Source organism: Lichenostomus cassidix, chromosome Z, assembly GCF_008360975.1.
Source record: "Lichenostomus cassidix isolate B80296 chromosome Z, HeHo_3.0, whole genome shotgun sequence".
Taxonomy (NCBI): domain Eukaryota; kingdom Metazoa; phylum Chordata; class Aves; order Passeriformes; family Meliphagidae; genus Lichenostomus; species Lichenostomus cassidix.
In genome coordinates, this window is record NC_139511.1 from 52,373,302 (window position 1) to 52,391,538 (window position 18,237).

At 36.3% G+C, this 18,237-nt stretch overlaps 1 protein-coding gene across 1 annotated transcript in view; it reads right to left on the reverse strand.

Annotated features, from left to right (window-relative positions):
* Positions 1–4,050: 4,050 nt before the first annotated feature.
* DMGDH (dimethylglycine dehydrogenase) overlaps positions 4,051–18,237 on the reverse strand; it is a 42,371-nt gene continuing 28,184 nt past the window's right edge. The window contains exons 12-16 of the mRNA XM_085042996.1: positions 17,453–17,670; positions 16,420–16,577; positions 15,244–15,303; positions 5,900–6,034; positions 4,051–5,262 (exon numbers count right to left, since the gene is read on the reverse strand). Coding sequence (XP_084899122.1) covers positions 5,047–5,262; positions 5,900–6,034; positions 15,244–15,303; positions 16,420–16,577; positions 17,453–17,670 — 787 coding nt within the window. The 3' untranslated portion in view covers positions 4,051–5,046. The remainder of the gene's footprint in view (positions 5,263–5,899; positions 6,035–15,243; positions 15,304–16,419; positions 16,578–17,452; positions 17,671–18,237) is intronic.

The window sequence follows — 18,237 nt, forward strand, 5'->3', positions numbered from 1 at the left end:
CACACACATACACACATACACACAGACACACACATACACACATACACACACACACACAAACACACATACACACACATACACACACACACACATACACACAGACACACATACACACACACACACAAACACACATACACACACACACATACACACACACACACACACACAAGAGAGAGACACCCGTGTGTCTTCTCTCCCCCTTCAGCCTCCAACCCCCTGCAAAATCATAAGCAACCCACTGCTTTTTTCTCTCCATTTTGTCCATTCAGATGACAAGCCTAGATCGAGGTCTGGCTGTAAGATGGTGCTTGCGACTGTTACAGGGTAGGAAGGAAGTGAAGTAACACAGAAGCAGAAATAGCAGCAATGTCATCTGGGCTGTTTCTTCAAACCTTTTAATCGTCTAAAGCAATATTGGAAACAGACACTACCTTAGTTATAATCTTGGTGTGAAATCTAACACAGTGAAAGGACTGAAATAGCTGTCAGTTCTGGTCAATTTTGTTCATCCATGGAACACAGAAAAATTTCAGTGTCCAGTGGAAGAACAAATAACCATATGCTTTCTATTTAGCTGGAATGGTAAAAATGTGTATTTCCAAATTTGTATAGCCATTTGGTAACAGGTGAAACAGTCCACATTGTTTTTCTTGGTTAGAAAGCCCAATATTGAGTATACTAGACCCTTGACTATTTCGTGACAAGTCTCTGTAGAAAGCAAGTTCCTGCTTATATATGAATGAAGTCTAGTGGATAAGCCTATGAAGCTCCCAGGTTGTTTTGTTTTTTTTTTTTAATCCCACAGATTTCCCTTCTGGTTTGGATACAACAGCTATGATGAGCGATGTTAGCTTTTTTCCTACAATGAGAAAAAAGCTACTGTCCTATAGTCAGTTTTCTGTGAAGTAACTCCCAGGATCACTGACAAGCTGTTATGTGACTATGAGTAGTATATCTGGAAATGTGATTCATACTGTTCCAAATCTGCAAAGTTCTGCTTTATCTTTTTCCTAGTTCAGATCCCATGACAAATCTCAAATGTCTCACTGAACTATTTATTTTTCTAATTTCTTTCATGTCTTTACAGGTAAAGTTTCATTCAAATGTTAGCACATTCCCACAGAAATCCTTTTTATTCTCTCAGAATAAGTACTTTGAAAATCTGCACAGTGAAACTGGAAATTTTGCAACAAAATTCATAATTTCTATTCACCTTTCATATTTCCAAAGCTATCCTGGTGTTCAAGTGTAGCTGAATTCCTATTTCCTTGTAGAGCAATCTCCAGAGTTATGTATTGGTCACCCTACTCCCCTAGAAATGGATAACCTGGTTGCCTGACCAGAGTTAAAACATTAAATTGAACTATCTTAAATATATACTGCAGACTCTGCAGAGTCACAGTCTGGATATTGCTGCCTGACATATTTTCTAGGTATTTTGGTTTTATTTATTTTATTACTAGTTGAGAGAATTGGAATCCAAATCAGAAAAAACTATTCTCTCAGACAGCATTCTCTTGAATCAAAAGAATAAATCTATGTAATGTTCTATGTTCAGTCTCTTCTATTTCAGTTTATCTTTTCTGAATTTGGGGTTGAATAATTTGGATGTTGTTTTGGGACCAGTGATTAAAGAAGTCATTAGAGTAAAACACAAGATTACAGTATCTGTGTGGATTTAAGATGCCATACAAAGCATGAACTGGACACTTTTTGCCAAAGCACATGGAAACTTCAAACAAAAATTCAAATGTAATAGAACAATCTACTCTGGTGGGAAAAAAACTCTCTGGAGATGGAAAAATACAGGAAAATGAGAAAAAAATGTGTCTGAGAAAACTGCTTTTTGCATATCCCCATTTGAGTATTTCAGAAAATTTCCTAGAGGACCAACTGTCATTTTTTCACCTCATTGCAGATGTGTCTCCTGTGTTAGCTAATGAGGTTAAGAAAGACTCCAGAGAAGTCTTTCTACACTGGTATTTCTGTTTGATTGGTTAGAAGCCTCTTCAACTCGGATGTACTACTTAAACATTCTTGATCCTATTCACTTCCTCTCACTGTGTCTTGGCACAAGTTTAGGCAACACCATAACTCAATCTGTAATGAAAAGAAGAGGTGACAGGAAACTATGATAGCTGCTGAATACATCTCCCACCTCATTTCTTCAGGCTTATGTACATTTTTTTAAAATAACCTCGAAAAATTGACTTATGTGTGTGAACCTCTATGTGGGCACAATTTTTAAACTTCTTGATGCTGTTTCATTTTTCCATGCTGTGCAGAATGCAATGTTGAGCTTTTCTGATGAATACTCAGTAAGCTGACTTAGGTATCAGAGCAGTAAAAAAGAAGCCAGGTCAACAAGGAAGCACTTTCAAACATGGCTGTCACAGCTACCATGCTTCTAATTCTCAGCTATCTTTGCTTAAAACTACTTCTGGTGTTTCTGCTCCTGAATTCATTGTTAAAGAGAATTCACAGGCATTCTTAAGAAGTAAGAGAGAGCAACAAGATACTCCATTTGCCTTACATGTGGTCAGTGATGAACAGGAAGTTATTTCATTCTTGTAAGTTGGCTGCAGGAAATAAACTCTGTATTGCCTTGTCCCAGAAATATCGTAACACATTGTTAGCTTATTTAAATCTTGAAGTTAAATGACACTTGGAATCATGCAATATGCTGAGTTGCAAAGGACCCATAAAGCTCACTGAGTCAAGCTCCAGGCCTTGCACAGGACAACCCCAAGAATCACACTGTGTGCCTGAAAGCATTGTCCAAACACTCCTTGAACTCTGACAGGTTTGGTGCCATGACCATTGCCCTGAGGAACCTGCTCTAGTGCTCAAAAACCCTGTGGTAAAGGATCTTTTCCTAACATCCAACCTGAACCTGCCCCAGTTCAGCTTCAGGCCTTTCTCCTGGGTCCTGTCACTGGTCACCACAGAGATCAGAGTCTGCCCCCCACGATGAAGCTGTGACCTCAGCCACTCCTCATTACAGTTTCCACTAAGTGGCCAATGCTTGATCTTGGTGAGACTTGGGTAACAAGAGCTGTCAGTGAGAAACTCAGAAATAAATCAGTGTCTGGGCCTGTATAATACCACATTTTAAAATGAGAGAGGTCTGCATCAGCTACACAGAGAAATTAGGGGAGGTTACAGCTGGAAATGCAGTACAAGCTCATGGAGGATGCAGTGTCTGAGTTCACTTGACTGTAGGAATTATAACTACTGTTGATTACCTTTTGCTCAGGCTGCAGAAAGCCTGTCCCTTCTGCAGTCAGATTGATCTGGCTGATATATTAATCTTTCTTCTGAGTCAGAAAAGGAGTTACAAACCTGATTCTGTCAGACTGGGATATGGAGGCATTGTTGGTACAGTTTTGGCATAGCAGAGCTAATTAGTAAAGTGTATGTGAATCTGTCTCAGAGTAACTGTTACACTACACTCCACAATGTGGTGCCTAGTGAATTTGCACAATCTTGGGAAATACTGAAATTCAAAACTGTGTTCCTAAGAATTGCTCTTTTCCTCCATAGTCTAAATAAAACAATATAGCATTGTGTTATACTTTAGATTTCTTAAATGCTCCCAGTGGTTAAGTGTCTCATTACAAATAATGTTATCTTTAGAAAAAAATACATTCTGATAGTTCAGCAAAATAGAACTGAATCACTTATAAAACTTTATCAGAGAATAATTTCTGAATGATTTTTTTCACTCAAGATAGTACTACAGGCAAACCTGGCAAAGCTAGTATATTTAATGTTGACCTCCTTTGTAAAAGACATTCAGAACAGCACAATGTAATGTCAGCTTACTTTATCAAGAGGGAGTGTTCATTACTCAAATTGTGTTTCTCCTGGCATATACTATTTACACATTTGCTTCTTTGCTGAAAATTTAGAGGCACCAACTCACTTAAAAAAGTACATTTTGGACATGATTCACACATACTTCAAAAACATTTACCTATAGCCTAAAGGAGAACCTTACTAAGTTGGAAATGTTAACGTTGTTATTCAAAAGAATTGTGGAGCATAGTATTGAATTTAGAAGAATGTTTTATTAATTTAGTGTGTTCCCATCATACAGACTATCCCAATCCTGTTTACTTGGGTTATTGGATATTTAACACTCAATAAAGCTCCTTTGCTGTGAATTTAATTAGATTTTTTCATTTTTAATATTTCTGTGTAATAATATATGGCTCTTAGTGTTGCTTCAATCTATAATTAACAGTAAGGAAAAACTGACCATCTTTGTGCCAGCCTAGCATTACAGATTTAACACAGTAAATCTGTAATTTAAGCTTTTCTCAGAAATTGAACAATAACATACTGTTTGTTGTAGAATATTACATGTAGTCTGCCAGATGATTTATGTAAAATAGTGAAGAACAGGCTTCTTGTAACTGTTTCATTGAGAAGAACTAGATTTTGGTCTTCTGTTAGAATCTCTACCAGGCTGACATACAGGGAAAAAATGTCAGGAGTTCAGTTTGCCTTTAATAATGCCTTTATTATTTTAACGGTTGATGGGATGTCTTTGAATTCCTTATGAAGCCTTCTGTGTAGAACTAGTGACATGATTTTATGCTAAGTTTGCTATTCACGTTGTAAAGAAGCAAGGATAAGCTGCTTTACCCCAAGGGCAGGCAAAGGAGGAACTGTGAGTGTCAAGGATGGGGAGGAATTTGCTGTTGGACAGTATGCAGAGCACCTTTCTCATATGGATTAATGCAGATCTGCCATCCAATGTGGGAGCAAGGTGCATCAGTGAGGTACTAATTCCCTGCCACTTTCTGCTCACAAGTACTACTGGAGAGCAGAACAGTGTTAATCAACTCTGCTCAGCTCTCTAATGTGAACAGTGCATACAAGGAAGTAGGAAGTAACAAGGCTGAATTTCTCACTTCATTGTATGGCAATGAAGATCTTGCATTTAGTAATTAGCAAATCTGAGTAGTTTAATTCTCCTGATTTTATGCTTAATAATGGTACTATTTCCTACTGCAAAATTTGCTGTATCCTCCTCTGTGTTTATATTTTGGGACTTCCACCCTTTCTCTGAAGGCGCACTCTTGTTGGTTCAGTCAGCACCAGTGGCTCTTGTATAATGGTTGCTGGATAATTTTTACCTAAAAGTTCAACTTCCAATTTCTGTCCAACTTTGCTGAGTTCCATAGGAACATATGCAAAAGCTAGACTCTGTTGAGCTCCATAACTGAAACATCCAGATGTTGTATTGCCAATAACCTAAAAAAAACCAAAACAAATTGTATTTATTTTCAAGATGAAGAGAGATTTTCTGAAAAAAAAACATCAAGCAACAACCCAAACAACAAGACATCTCCGATTTTGGGTTATACACTTCAGACATCAAGCAAGTTTCAAGCGTGTTATGCAGATCATAATATTCTCAACAGAGAGTAACATTACCTAAAACAGGGAAGTTTTTGATCCTTGAAAAAATAGTCTATTCTTATTCTGTTCAGGGATGTTTTCACTGGAACATATACAATATGCATGCATATGTTTATTATCGTCAACAATTTAACTATTGGTTTATTATCTTTAACAATTTAAAAATTCAACACATAAGCTGTGCTGAAGTGTGGAGGCCCAAATAGGAAAATTGTGAACTCCAGAAGAAGTGAATGGATGACAATACTTTAGTCTGTTCCAACCCTAGTTTCAGTGACTTGAGAGCATTTCACTTTTTCTCTGTAGGTATTTAGTTAGTCTTTACTTGTTGCTTGAAGTAAAGTTTGCCATAGCTTCAAATTGTTCCGTGCCAGTAAAATAGAAATAATGCATTCACACTTGAAACACAAAGTGTCTGTTCACGGAGAATTAAGACTGATTTTTCTGTATCATGAACTATAGTCCTTACCTTGCCATTATGCCACACACTTTCATTTCCCTCTGGATCAACGTTATCTGTTTCCAGGGTAAGATATACCAGCCGCCGTTTGAGCCCCTTTTCTTTAATCTGCTGCAGTGCTTGTTTTCCTGTAAAGTCTGCTGCCTGAAAAAATACAAGACAATGATGATATATGTTTATTTGGGCTCTCCAAAATGTTTAGAGATATGAACATTTAGATTCATCTTTATGTGTTTTCCTGCAATTTAAATATTTTTCATGAAATGTGGATGAAATCAAATCTTTGGCAGATAGTATCTGCCAAAGTATCTTGTATCTTGGTATTTTTATACTGGCATATTATATCTTGGTAATTTTATTCCATAAATTCCTTTTCCTAGATCTCAGCCTTTAATATCAGTAATTCCAACGTAGTAGAAACACAGACATAGTGACACGTTACAAAACTACCTGCCCAGTTAAGGTTGTAAGCCATAAGAATGTACAGTGTCTAGGACAAGAAGTGAATTCCAACAACCCAATCCTAAAATCTGGGCCTCGTTCCATCAACACACTTCCTTTTGATGCCATCACCACCTTATGACAGTCAGTATTCCACTTTGGTGTCTCTGCCAGGCTGCACAGCTGGCAGTTTACTCCATATTTTTGTTTTACGGTAGGTATGTTTTTTTCCATATTTACCATTTTATAGGATAATGCAGCATGTTTTGTAAAGAAACTACTACTTTCTGGAGTTCCCTTTTTCAGCTTACTTAGAAAGGTATAAGCAGATTCTCATATTTCCAGAAGCAGACTGCACAAATGTGTGACAAGTATGGGGGCAGTCACTGGCAAGTCTCTGAACCCTCAGGGGTACACAGGTCAGCATTTACTGTGAATGATCACACTGAGCTGATTCCAGCAGCCTGATTCTATCACAGAATCATTTAGGTTGCAAAGGACCTCTGAGATCACTGAGCGCTACCTTTGACCAATCACTGCCTTGTCAACTACAGCAAAGTATGAAGTGTTATGTCCAGTGGTTTCTTGAACATCTTCAGGGATGGTGACTCCACCAACCTCCCTGGACAGTCCCCTGCAATGTTTAACAACCCTTTCCATGAAGAAATTCTTCATGATGTCCATTTTTTCTCCTATGGCATAGATCTGACAGAACAAAAGAATTATATTCAACTAAAATGCCAGATACACATCAGCCTGCTCCATGGGCAGAAATATAATATCAGTTACAGTCCTCCAGCTTTCCAGCCTTTGCTTCACTAGCTGTGAAAGCCATTTTAAGGCAGTTGATCTTAGGTCTGAAGCAATAATTATATTCATTTGATGAGTGTTTAAGAGAAAAGAAATGAAATACTGTTGAAGGCTTCAAAACACTGTTTCAGGTAATGTTCTTTAATTTCAGTGGAGAATTATTGCACTGTCAGAATTACAAGCAACACATAGTTGGAATAGACATACAGTTAGTTCACATGCTCTTGTAGTTCTTCGGGTTCACATAAGTCTATATGTAGGCTCAGAAGAAATTATTAAAGCAGAGAAGATTTATTGCACTATGAAAAGCTAGGCTCTGTAAGCAGTTGTGAAAAACAGCTTATAACCCAGTTATGGAGCAATAAAAGTCTGAAAATCAAGGTGATTCAACTGAGGATAAAGCATATACTGCATGTAAGGATCAGAGATGGCACCCTTTGGGGAAAGAAAGCATGAAATACAGCTCAGATCAGAAAAAAGACTGTGAGGATTCATTTTAGAATATAATGTCAAAATGCTGCTGCAAAATATAAAGCAAAGATCTCACACCAGACAACAACCAGCTTCTCATAGTTTCCTCTCACTTTTCTACTACATAGTACCTGCAACTGTAGGAAATATCTACAATTAGAAATGCAAATAAGACGCTATACAATAGCATAACTCACAGACTAAAACACTTTGCATAACAAAGAGAAATACCAAGAAGTAAATATTCTACAGGGATACTTAGCCCTGCATCAATTCCTTCCTATTCATGCTAATGTAATATCAGTTATTTGGTCACATGGAACATAACTGTGGAACTAAACACAAGTATTCAAATACAATGTTGTATGCCCTAGGTATGGAAACCACTTGAGCACACAGCTATCAGGCTTCACAATCTAAGTGTGGATAATTTTTTGCCTGTTGGTTACAGATACAAAATTTAATTCTTTCCAAGTAATTCTAATTGGGCGAACCTTTTCACCTCCTGGAACTAACCATTGCATAGCTATTATGCTAACTGAAGACGCACATGGGGGATTTCATGTAAACGACTTGTTCTTTGCTATTTTCTGTTCATTGAAGAAAAGCAAGTTAAGTATACTCTGGTCTTTTTAGAATGATGGCTTGGAAAAACAACCAGGATGAAACCTAAAATTCAAACTCAGCAAAATAGGCACCTCACACGTGTTTGTGTGTGTGTATATATATATATATATATATACACACACACACTGCAAGAATGTCTTTATCTACACATGTATGTAGATACATAAACGCATTCATAAATACATACATGCATACATACTTGAACACTATAGAAACATGCATTAAAATGTATACATGAAAATATATGTATATATAATGCACAACTGCAAAAATAGGGTGTCTATATTCCTTTTTAAACATTTAAAGCTCCTTCTTAAGTTCTAAGTACAGGAATCCAACTAATTCAGTTTACTCCTTTCACAATTCTTGGGTACCCAAGTTAATTGTACACTAATGTATTTCCACCATTATTGACTTTTGATTTTAAAGTGTATGTGCATGGAGTTATTCACTTCAATCAAAACAGGATTTGGAAACTGTCACATTCAACCTCAGTCTGGCTATTATTGGTAACAAATGCTTCCTCTTTCTAGGAAAAAAACAGTCAGTTTGCATATTGCTTCTATTTGTTTTATCTTGTCATACAAAAGATAATGCAAAAAAAATCCTACTCAAACCACTATAATCCAATAAATGAATATTAAAAAATCCAACAGAAGAAAAAGAAGAGAAACAAATGAAAATGCTAAACAATTCACTGTCGGAGTTAATTAAAAAAAATACTTTACATTAGAAACAACATAAAATGTTTATACTGTTTAAAGTAAAGACAGCCCTAAAAAGCTGAGCTTAAAATACAGCAGACTTTCCCTTATCTTGGCATGAATTCCTAAAGCATTAAGCTTTGACAGATGTAATGGTTTTCACATAAAATAAAAAAACTTCTTAGACACCAAACATAAAGAAAATATCTACTTCTTAGTTTCATTTGAGTGTAGTTCACCAGATAAAAAGATGGGCTATTCCTTTTCACTCGTGTGTTAGATAACACACAGATTAAAATGAAAAATTGTATCACAAAGACAAATCAGTTAAATTTTTAAAATAGTGCATAGCTAAAAGGATACCACTGATTATTTCATCTATTAACATACTGTGTATATATATTTGCCTTACCCTTCTTACCAAGCTTTTACTTTGTGTTAGTTACAATGTGTTTGATGGCCCAAGATCAACCCGCTGTTTTTAAAAAAGAGTTTAGGAGACAATAACCAATGGGGAGATTTTTCATGCACAGTGAGATAACTTGAAGAGTTTAACTTACTGTGTTTCAAATGTACCTGGCTTTCAATGGCACCCCAATCCTAATTCTAATTGTCTGTAAAAACCTTTTCCAGTTTACGGGAAGCAAAGGAATAGGAATTATCTATAAACCTTTCAAAAACTTTTTTGTTGTTGTTTTTTAGACTGTGCAGTTTATCAGAATAAAGTCAAAGTACCCAAAAAGAAATATGTTATAGTTGTTCAACAATAACTTGCAGCAAAGACACAGAACTCTCTCAATAAGGAACTGTTATAATTTATTCAGTATACCACTTAGGATGTGGGCATAGAGCCAAATTATGAACACAAAGTCACTCAACTGAGTGAGGCAGCACCAACAGCTGCTGTGATCTGCTATAACCATAATGTTACAACACATTGGGGACAACCTCTATACAGTATTTTGAATTTTTTCTTAGCTAGATGCTCTTGAATTATTTCAGGGTAACACTCCTAATGATATCTGCCTCAACAGCCTGATAAATGAAGACAATTTTTCTTCTTAGGGAGCAAATATTTGACAAGTTTCTTTTTTCTGTAGCAAATGAAAGCTACAGCTTACACCACACAAAACAGTTTTCTAAGGGAGATGGCGAATCTTTATTTATGGGACCTGCACCAATGCATCTTTCATTCAATCTACTTAAACCCTTCTTGGATGCAGTCAGCTGTAGGAAATTGATATGATACGAACAACTACTGAATTACCGAATTATACTGGCTCAAAAACCTTGTCTTAGTGGGTGTTTATTCCTTTTCCTCACCCAATAAACGCACACGGAGTCACCTAGATGTGCATTTTATACAGATCACAAAATCTGTGCAGCTTCTTTCTAATGTGTTTCCTAACCAGTATAAATTTATGGAATAAGTCCTCTATTTTCTAAACCTCTGGACACCCAACGAAGTTATGATACAATATGGTTCCACTCTTAAATCTCAACTTGAATGGGGCAGGACTTAGGTGGAAAAGTACACTCAATTAATATGTTATAGGCATAATAAATGGGGACTTGAGACAGCAGGGGGAAGCACCACACCCCATCTCAAATTTCCCATCCATCACTCCATCCTTTCTCCTATGCCCAGGCTCCTTAGCCCTTCTTCAGTAAAGCCTCTGCTCTTTCTTCCTCCTCTGCCCTTTCTTGTGTCAAGCAGAGCTCGCATGAAACACAACCTTGTTCCAGGTTATGGAGTTGGGTCAGTGAGCATTATTGTAGTCATTCCTCTCAGAACAAAAGGGATGCAAGCGGGAGAAGTGAATCAAGGACAGAGAACAGCAGTCAGGGGGAGGTGTAGGAATTCTTGAAGCTCAGGCTGTTTCATACCAAGGCCTTGGAAACATGAGTTGGACGGAAGCAACTGAGGGGCACTTTTGGCAGAATGAGCAGGCCGGAAACAGGTGACTAGAAAGAGGAGGGCATGAAACTGTAAGTCTAAGCCTGCTGCCAAAGGAACAAAAGGGTGGAGGCATATCCTTAGAACTGCTCCTCTGAGTTTTTCTGAGAGATAACATCTTATGTTTTGTTATGTTGGAGGTTAGGTCAATACTCAAGGACTGTATCTTGTCATTCACTTATCTGTGTGAAGCTGATGGCCATGACAAAACTGCTATCTATAAAACATTCCAAAACATTTAAATGCCCTCTGTCTAATAGGCGCAAATAGTAAAAACCACCAAATGTCAAATTAAGAAAAAGAAGTAGTACTTGTGGCTTCTGAGAGGTGCACTTTGACAAGGACATTCAGGCAGTCACTGAGCAGGATTGGAGGACATGAAATGCAATTAGTGATAAGCAGACAAGGAAAGGAAAAAGAACCAAAGGAAAAGGTTTTTGTTTGCTACTCAAAAGAAAAAAAAAGGAAAGAAACAAAAGCTGGTAGAATAGTAGAAGTGATCTAAGAAAAAATAAGAGATTCTGGATATAGAAAAATCTGGAAGGAAGTTAGGAATTGAGAACAAAAAACCTGCCCCAGTAAATGAAGGGGGCTGAGGCAAACAAACTCAGAAAACAGTAGTTTCTCCTAGTGAAAACAGACGAAATATGAGTAAAGCAGTCGTATGCTGGCCTGTAAGAGCACACTAGAGCGGAGTTCCAGAGGGTTTCCATCAAGCGCTGCACTCCCTTCCCAAGGCGCGGTGTTCCCAAGGCTCTGTTGCTGCAGCGAGTGTGACCAGAAGATGGCAGTCCTGGTTGCAGCAACACAAGGACAACTCCACGAACAGCCAACTGCGGACCCGCAGCTTTGAGGAATGCTGTCACTACCGGATTCACAAGAAAATCCTTCTCAAAGAGTTCATTTCCGTGAGCTGGTATGGAGTTTTTTCACTCTAATGTCAAGTTTCACAGGGATTTCTGGTCCATTACAGTCAGGAGAAAAATAAGGCTATTTTAAGCATACAGAGGTGATATACTACATTTTGAGCACTCAAAAACCTGAGAAAGTGCAAATGTGCAGAACAGTATTCTTGCATGTGGACTAAAAAGAATTCCAAATTTTCTTCCTTACAGATATTCTGTGTATTTCCTAGCACAGAGATTAACATTAGGACTCTGTTGAATATTTAATAGCAGAGTGCTTATTAATGAAATGAGGCTATCTAACAATTTATCTACCTTACTAAATGTACTTAAACATCCAAAAGAAAGACAACAGGTATAAAAAGAAATATCCCATCACTAAACTGGACAGAATTTTGGGGCGAAGTTATGGAAGTTATTTTATACACTAAGTTATAAATCTTATAAATTAGTTTTAAGGATTTTAAAGTTATAAATCCTGTTAGTGTCCCTCCACTTTAGTTTAATAGCAGTCCTCATCTTTGCAAGGAAGCATTAACACTAACATTAGTGAAAAAGGGATTATCAAGCAGAGTTTGGAGGAAACCACCTAGAACAATGCTATCTCCTCAGACTTATGGACAAAATGAAAATTGGCACAGAAACCTGAGGAAATGGGTTTACTGATTGCCATGTTATAATTTAATACCCTGTGAGGGAAAAAGAAAAAAAAGTCAGCTTAAGCTTTTAAGAATTTTCCTGTCATTCATCACAAAGAAATTACTAGTCCATTTGTACATGATGTACATAATAAACTTTCTAAACAAAGAGATCACCAGAATTTTAAGGGGACTTTACATCTCTTCATATATATTACCCAGATATTTGAATGTCCTGTTGTAGAAATTAAAATTCTTTTTGATCATATTACTTTCACTGGCATCTGGCTCCTGATGTTTTAATCTGTTTAGAAAATGTTTCCATTTTCCATGACATACCACTAGAGATTCACTTGTGTGCAAGTCTTTTCACAACAGTTTTGTGAGCTATTTCAGCTGCTTGTTGCACTCTAAGAAGCACTCTAGTAATTAACTTAACAGTGCCTTTTGGTTCTAATTTACACAGAAATCAGCCTTTTCCCCAGCTGGGGACACATGTTTAAAGGAACAATCCTTGTGAGGAACAGAACGGACCAAAATGTCAAAAAGAAGTATTTAAGTATCTGTTGCTTGTAGTTTTTATATCTTTATCCTTTTTTGAGGGGAAAGTTTCCATAACAACAGAAACAGGTAAAAAAAGAGTATTTTGCTTGTGTTCAGTCATGGCAGACTATAAAGAAGGGTTAGGTCTGTGCTATGCCAAACATACAACAAAACCACAGGCATGGAACTGGGACTCAAACTGCCAAGAAGCAGAGTAAATAATCTCACACTGCATTTCATGCTACAGTGTTTAGAGTGCTTCCAATAGCTGAATTAGCTCAGGTACCTCTGAAGTGTCAACATACAGTCACTCAAACCGCCCTCATTTGAGTCAATAAAAAAACATTGATTATTTCCGTTTTCACGTTAGTTCAACAAAACTGGCAAATGTTTCAGGCTGACACCCTGCATTTCTGTGGGAGATTCAGTTATGCCCATTTGTCTACAACATGAGTATCTGCTCTGGCGAAGTGCTGCAACTCTGCATTTCAACCATGCACCGGAGTGTGCAGAGCAACTAAAGAATCAAATGCTTCTTGCACATTAATGCCTTCATAGGATCTGCATGGGCGTCTTGGCAAGCAACAGCCTCCCCTGCTTATGGCTGCTTTCCTACTTACACTAAGGAAAAGGAAGGAAAAAAAGATAACAAAGAGATGTATCAAAAAGAAATAGGAAGAAAAACAAGTAATAGCAACATTTTTAAAATTGTATTTCCCTGCAATCCTGCCAATCTCTTCTCAAGGTGGAAAGGCCTTGATTTGTAAATGCAACTTAATTCTAATCTATAAAATTCTGTCACTTACTCTGATTAAGGCAAAATTAAACTACCCAGTGGAGAGAGCTGTAACTCCACTACATGGAGCTGGAGAGGAAAAACACCTTCCTGGGCTTGTCCTGTTATGGTTGCTGAAATAGTCTCATAAATACAAAAGCAGCCTTTTAAGTTTAACATGCTTACACAGTTATTTCCCATGTAAAGTTTAAGATTTGCTTTTTATTTGGAGTGTAATGTTAAAGTTTGAGATTCTTCTTATCAGTTCTACAGTGCCTCAACATAATATACCAAAAATATCAAGGACCATTTATTTTATGATTTATTATAATTTCAGGTATAAAGGAAGCATAAATAATAACTTTGTTGCTGTACCACATTACATCATTGCCAAGATGAAATGTTCTGTAAACATTTTTTCTTCTTGATCTCCCTCATATATTTTAATATTTTTAAATTAAAAATTGAATCAAAAGACTGAGTCAGAAATAGCCTATCATTAAGGACACCTCATTTGAAATCTCCAGGACCAGATTTTTCACATAAGAAACTTCAGATCCACTGTGCAGCCAACTGCTGCTTGAGTTGATGGACTGATAGCAGCAGATGGCTTTAGATCTGCACAGGACATGATTTCACCAGATTTCATGGAAAGCTCCTCTATTTGACAGAGTTTAGACATTTGGTTTGTGATTCATTTGGACCAGAAAAGAGAATTGCAGGCAATTTTATGTATCTATTAGACTGAAACAGAATTTGAATTGCTAAAACATTAATACAAAAAAAGTGAGGTTGATGATTAAAGGAGACAGAATATCATCTTTTCTTTTTTACTGCACAGTTAAATTCAACTAGTTCTATTCTCTAACCTTCAAATCAGCTGGGGACAAGTTAGGAGCAGAGGACCTTATCAGAAATTCCATGAACAACTGTTCTTTTAACCAATATACTAATTTAACTTATATTTAACTTATGTCAGTTGTCAGTTGTCCCTAGCAGTTCTAAAAATATAATTTTTATAGTAATTGTTGTACCAGAGTGGTAGCCAGGGAAAAAAATCCTAGAGATATCTGCTTTAATAAAAATAAACAAAGTAGACTATTTTCACAATATGAACAAGTTTGCTCAACTTGTATATATGTATGTTTACAAAAGTACATGACAAAAATTTCTCTCGAAAAATAAATCACAAAGCGGTTTTTTTCACGTAGACAACATTTAGCATTTGCAACTTCCTGATCAAATGTACAATTTTCCTAGCAGGAAACATGTGAAAAGATTTTTTAAACAAGCTGGTACTAATAAAGTAATTATTTTTGTAATCACAATTGTGTCATGCATTTACTGAATCTATCTTATTTTCCAGCTGAGGGCATTTTTCATGTTCAAATAAAGAATAATAAGAATAATATTGGACTTAAAGAATAATCTTAAAGAATAATCTTGGACTTAACAGAACATTTTGAAAATAATAATACATACCTTGTTTAGCTTTACAAAATAATCCAGTCCAGCTTCCAAGGGGTTAGTGTCACAATTCATCTGTTAAAAAATATAAATTCACCATCCATACATGATGGACCATCACAACTTTTTGAATTGGGGGTTTATTTATTCATTCTATACATCCTTCTATTTTCTCCCGTGTCAAAGTCTTCCACAGTGTGTACGTGCAACTTCTGTCTGAACACACTGCGAGCTTCCAATATTGGATTTAAACAGTGTATCTACTATCACAGCTAACATATAGATATGCAAATCAGTCATCTAAGTTTCCATATGCAAAGTAAACACATTTCAGTAAGAAATGGGATTTTTCATCAAAGCAGAATGGAATCTCAGAAGACTGAATAACTGAGGTATGCATACCATTTGCAACACAGCAGAGTGGCTTAGCTGAAGAGGGAAACAAAGCACAAAGCCAATTTCAGTCACCACATTCCCATTAGGTGTAAGGGGGATAATTTGTTAGTCAGCACTTGAAGAAAGAATGAAAATAATTATCGTGACCAACGTGACCAACCAAAGGACCCCTAAATTCCTACCATTTCACCCTCTTGAGCTCTTTCATTTCCAAAGGAATTAGGAATAAGGAAAAAATTCAGGTAAAATTAAATTATGCTGATTTTCCCCAAATTCTCTAGGCCCTCTGAGTAGTTCTTCATTATCAGTGAGCAAATTCTGCAGGAAAAAGGTAATGGGAAAAGAAAAAGTTCCAAATACATTATGAAGGAAAAATAATTGGCTTCTCATGACATAGTTATTACAGAAATAAAATATTTTGAGAACCTGTCAGCCAAACCTTTGATTTTAAAACACTAGAGCTCAGCAAAGCCCTCATAATTTTGTTATACACAAGAGAGAAAACCATCCATGAATCAAAATATGTGTTTCTGTGCCAGCAGTGCAATGAGTATACCAGTTGTTTTTATCTAGAAAATGACCAGTAAGAATTATAGCAGCTTCTCCTGCTCGAGAAAATTTTCTTTTCATGCTAAACTGACAAACTTGTACAAATAACAGCTGTGTTAACTATGACTAAAAGCTGCACAGTCATAACAAAATAAAAAAATAAAATTATAAAACCCCTACCAACACAGCACTATCCCCCCCTCCAAAAAAAAAAAAGACCTCCATAAAGAATTTGTATTTCCTGACCTCTGCTCCCCAGGCTCGGAAACCCTTTTCCAGCCTTAAAGTATTTAGAGCATATGTTCCAAAGTCATCAATTCCCTCTTTTTGGCCAGCCTCCATGATTGCGCTGTAAAGACGTACAGAATCTTCTTTTCTATGGTAGAGCTCCCAGCCCAATTCACCTGTTACACAAACAAGATTAATATTTTCAGCAGGTCAATGAAATTATCCTAATAAATACACTCCTATCCTTGGTCAAAAGTGAGGATTGATGCTGTAAGTATTAATTCGCACTCTGGGGTCAATGCTATCATATAGCAAGTCTAATTCCCAGCAAGAACCACCAGAGGATTTGTGCTCTACATCTCAAGCAGTGGTACTATTATTCTAATTTAAACCGTTAACTGAAAACTGTGGGTAAAAAGAAAAAAAAATCACACTGATAAGAAAAGGTCATGTAACGAAGTCACAATGATAAATAAGGACATTATAAGCAGACGATGACTTGACAAGTGAACAGCAAATGTAACTGAGTGTAAATAGAAATGAGTGTTATCATATCATATTTAGCACAACAGAAAGAGAATATAAATTACAAGGATTTCAGCTGCTTCAGAATGCTCTGAGTTCAGTCTATTACACTCAAAATGGATGTAAAAAGAAATTTAACAAAAAAGTAACTGGGAAAGCCAAATACTAAGCACTACAACATTACATTTTCAATGTACATTACAAACACTAATATACGGTAATCTAAAACCAATTCTTGACGTTGGTTTTGCAGCAAATACCAAAGAGGTTATCAGAACTGGCCTTTTGTTCTGCAAAATAAATATTTACACTATAGGGTATTTCTAGAGAAAAACTCAGCACAGACCCTGACCATATCACATTTGAAAATCAATGTACTGTGATTCCTCCCACACTTATATGTAAAATGTAGCAAACCTACTTCTTATGAACACATGATGAGACTTATTTTTCAACATAATTTTAGTGAATTTATTATTTTATTCAGTGTTTGTTTCCTAAAGTGTATGTTCTTTCTATTGCTTACCTGTGTAAGATATCCTAATGGCAGTAACAGCAATATTGGAAAGTTTCAGATGTCTACACTGGAGAAATTTAAATGAACTGTCACTTAGATCCTCATTTGTCAACTTCTGGAGGACTTGTCGAGCATATGGACCTGCTACACTAAGTACTCCCATTTCATCTGTCATGTTTTCTATTTCAACTTTGTATCCACCTCTTGTTACTTTCTCTTCTATCCATCTGCACATAGAACACAACACCAATGTTACACTTGTTTTGAAAAATAACTGACTTTAATAAGATATGAATAGGAGTTATTTTTTATTAATGCTCATTTTCCCAGCAGCTCCCAGTCCCACACTCTCAAAACCAAAAAATCTGCTACATTAGGTAGACAAATATCACAGAGTTTTCTGGTGAGACACTGGTATAGGAGCACAAGCATCTGAGATACAGCCAGGAAAGAACAGAATTTAAATGGGTAGAACAGTATTTTCAAGGTAAGAGAAAGAAATTATCTCCTACAATAACAATAGATTTGGTTTTGGATCCTGAATGTGTTAATAAATGTCAACATACAAAAAGAGTAAGGAATAAACACAATGAACATAAGACATCGCTAAATAAATTTCTGTGACAACGGAAATGTACAAGCAGGTTTGTTCCTTCCTGAATACTGCATTCAAAGTATTGGCAGGAAGTTCAGTTTAGATTTAATCAAAAACAACAGCTGCAAATTATCTTTCAGGACACTCAGAAAATAAATAAAATGGGTATATTCAAAAATCTCATGGAGTACTACATTGT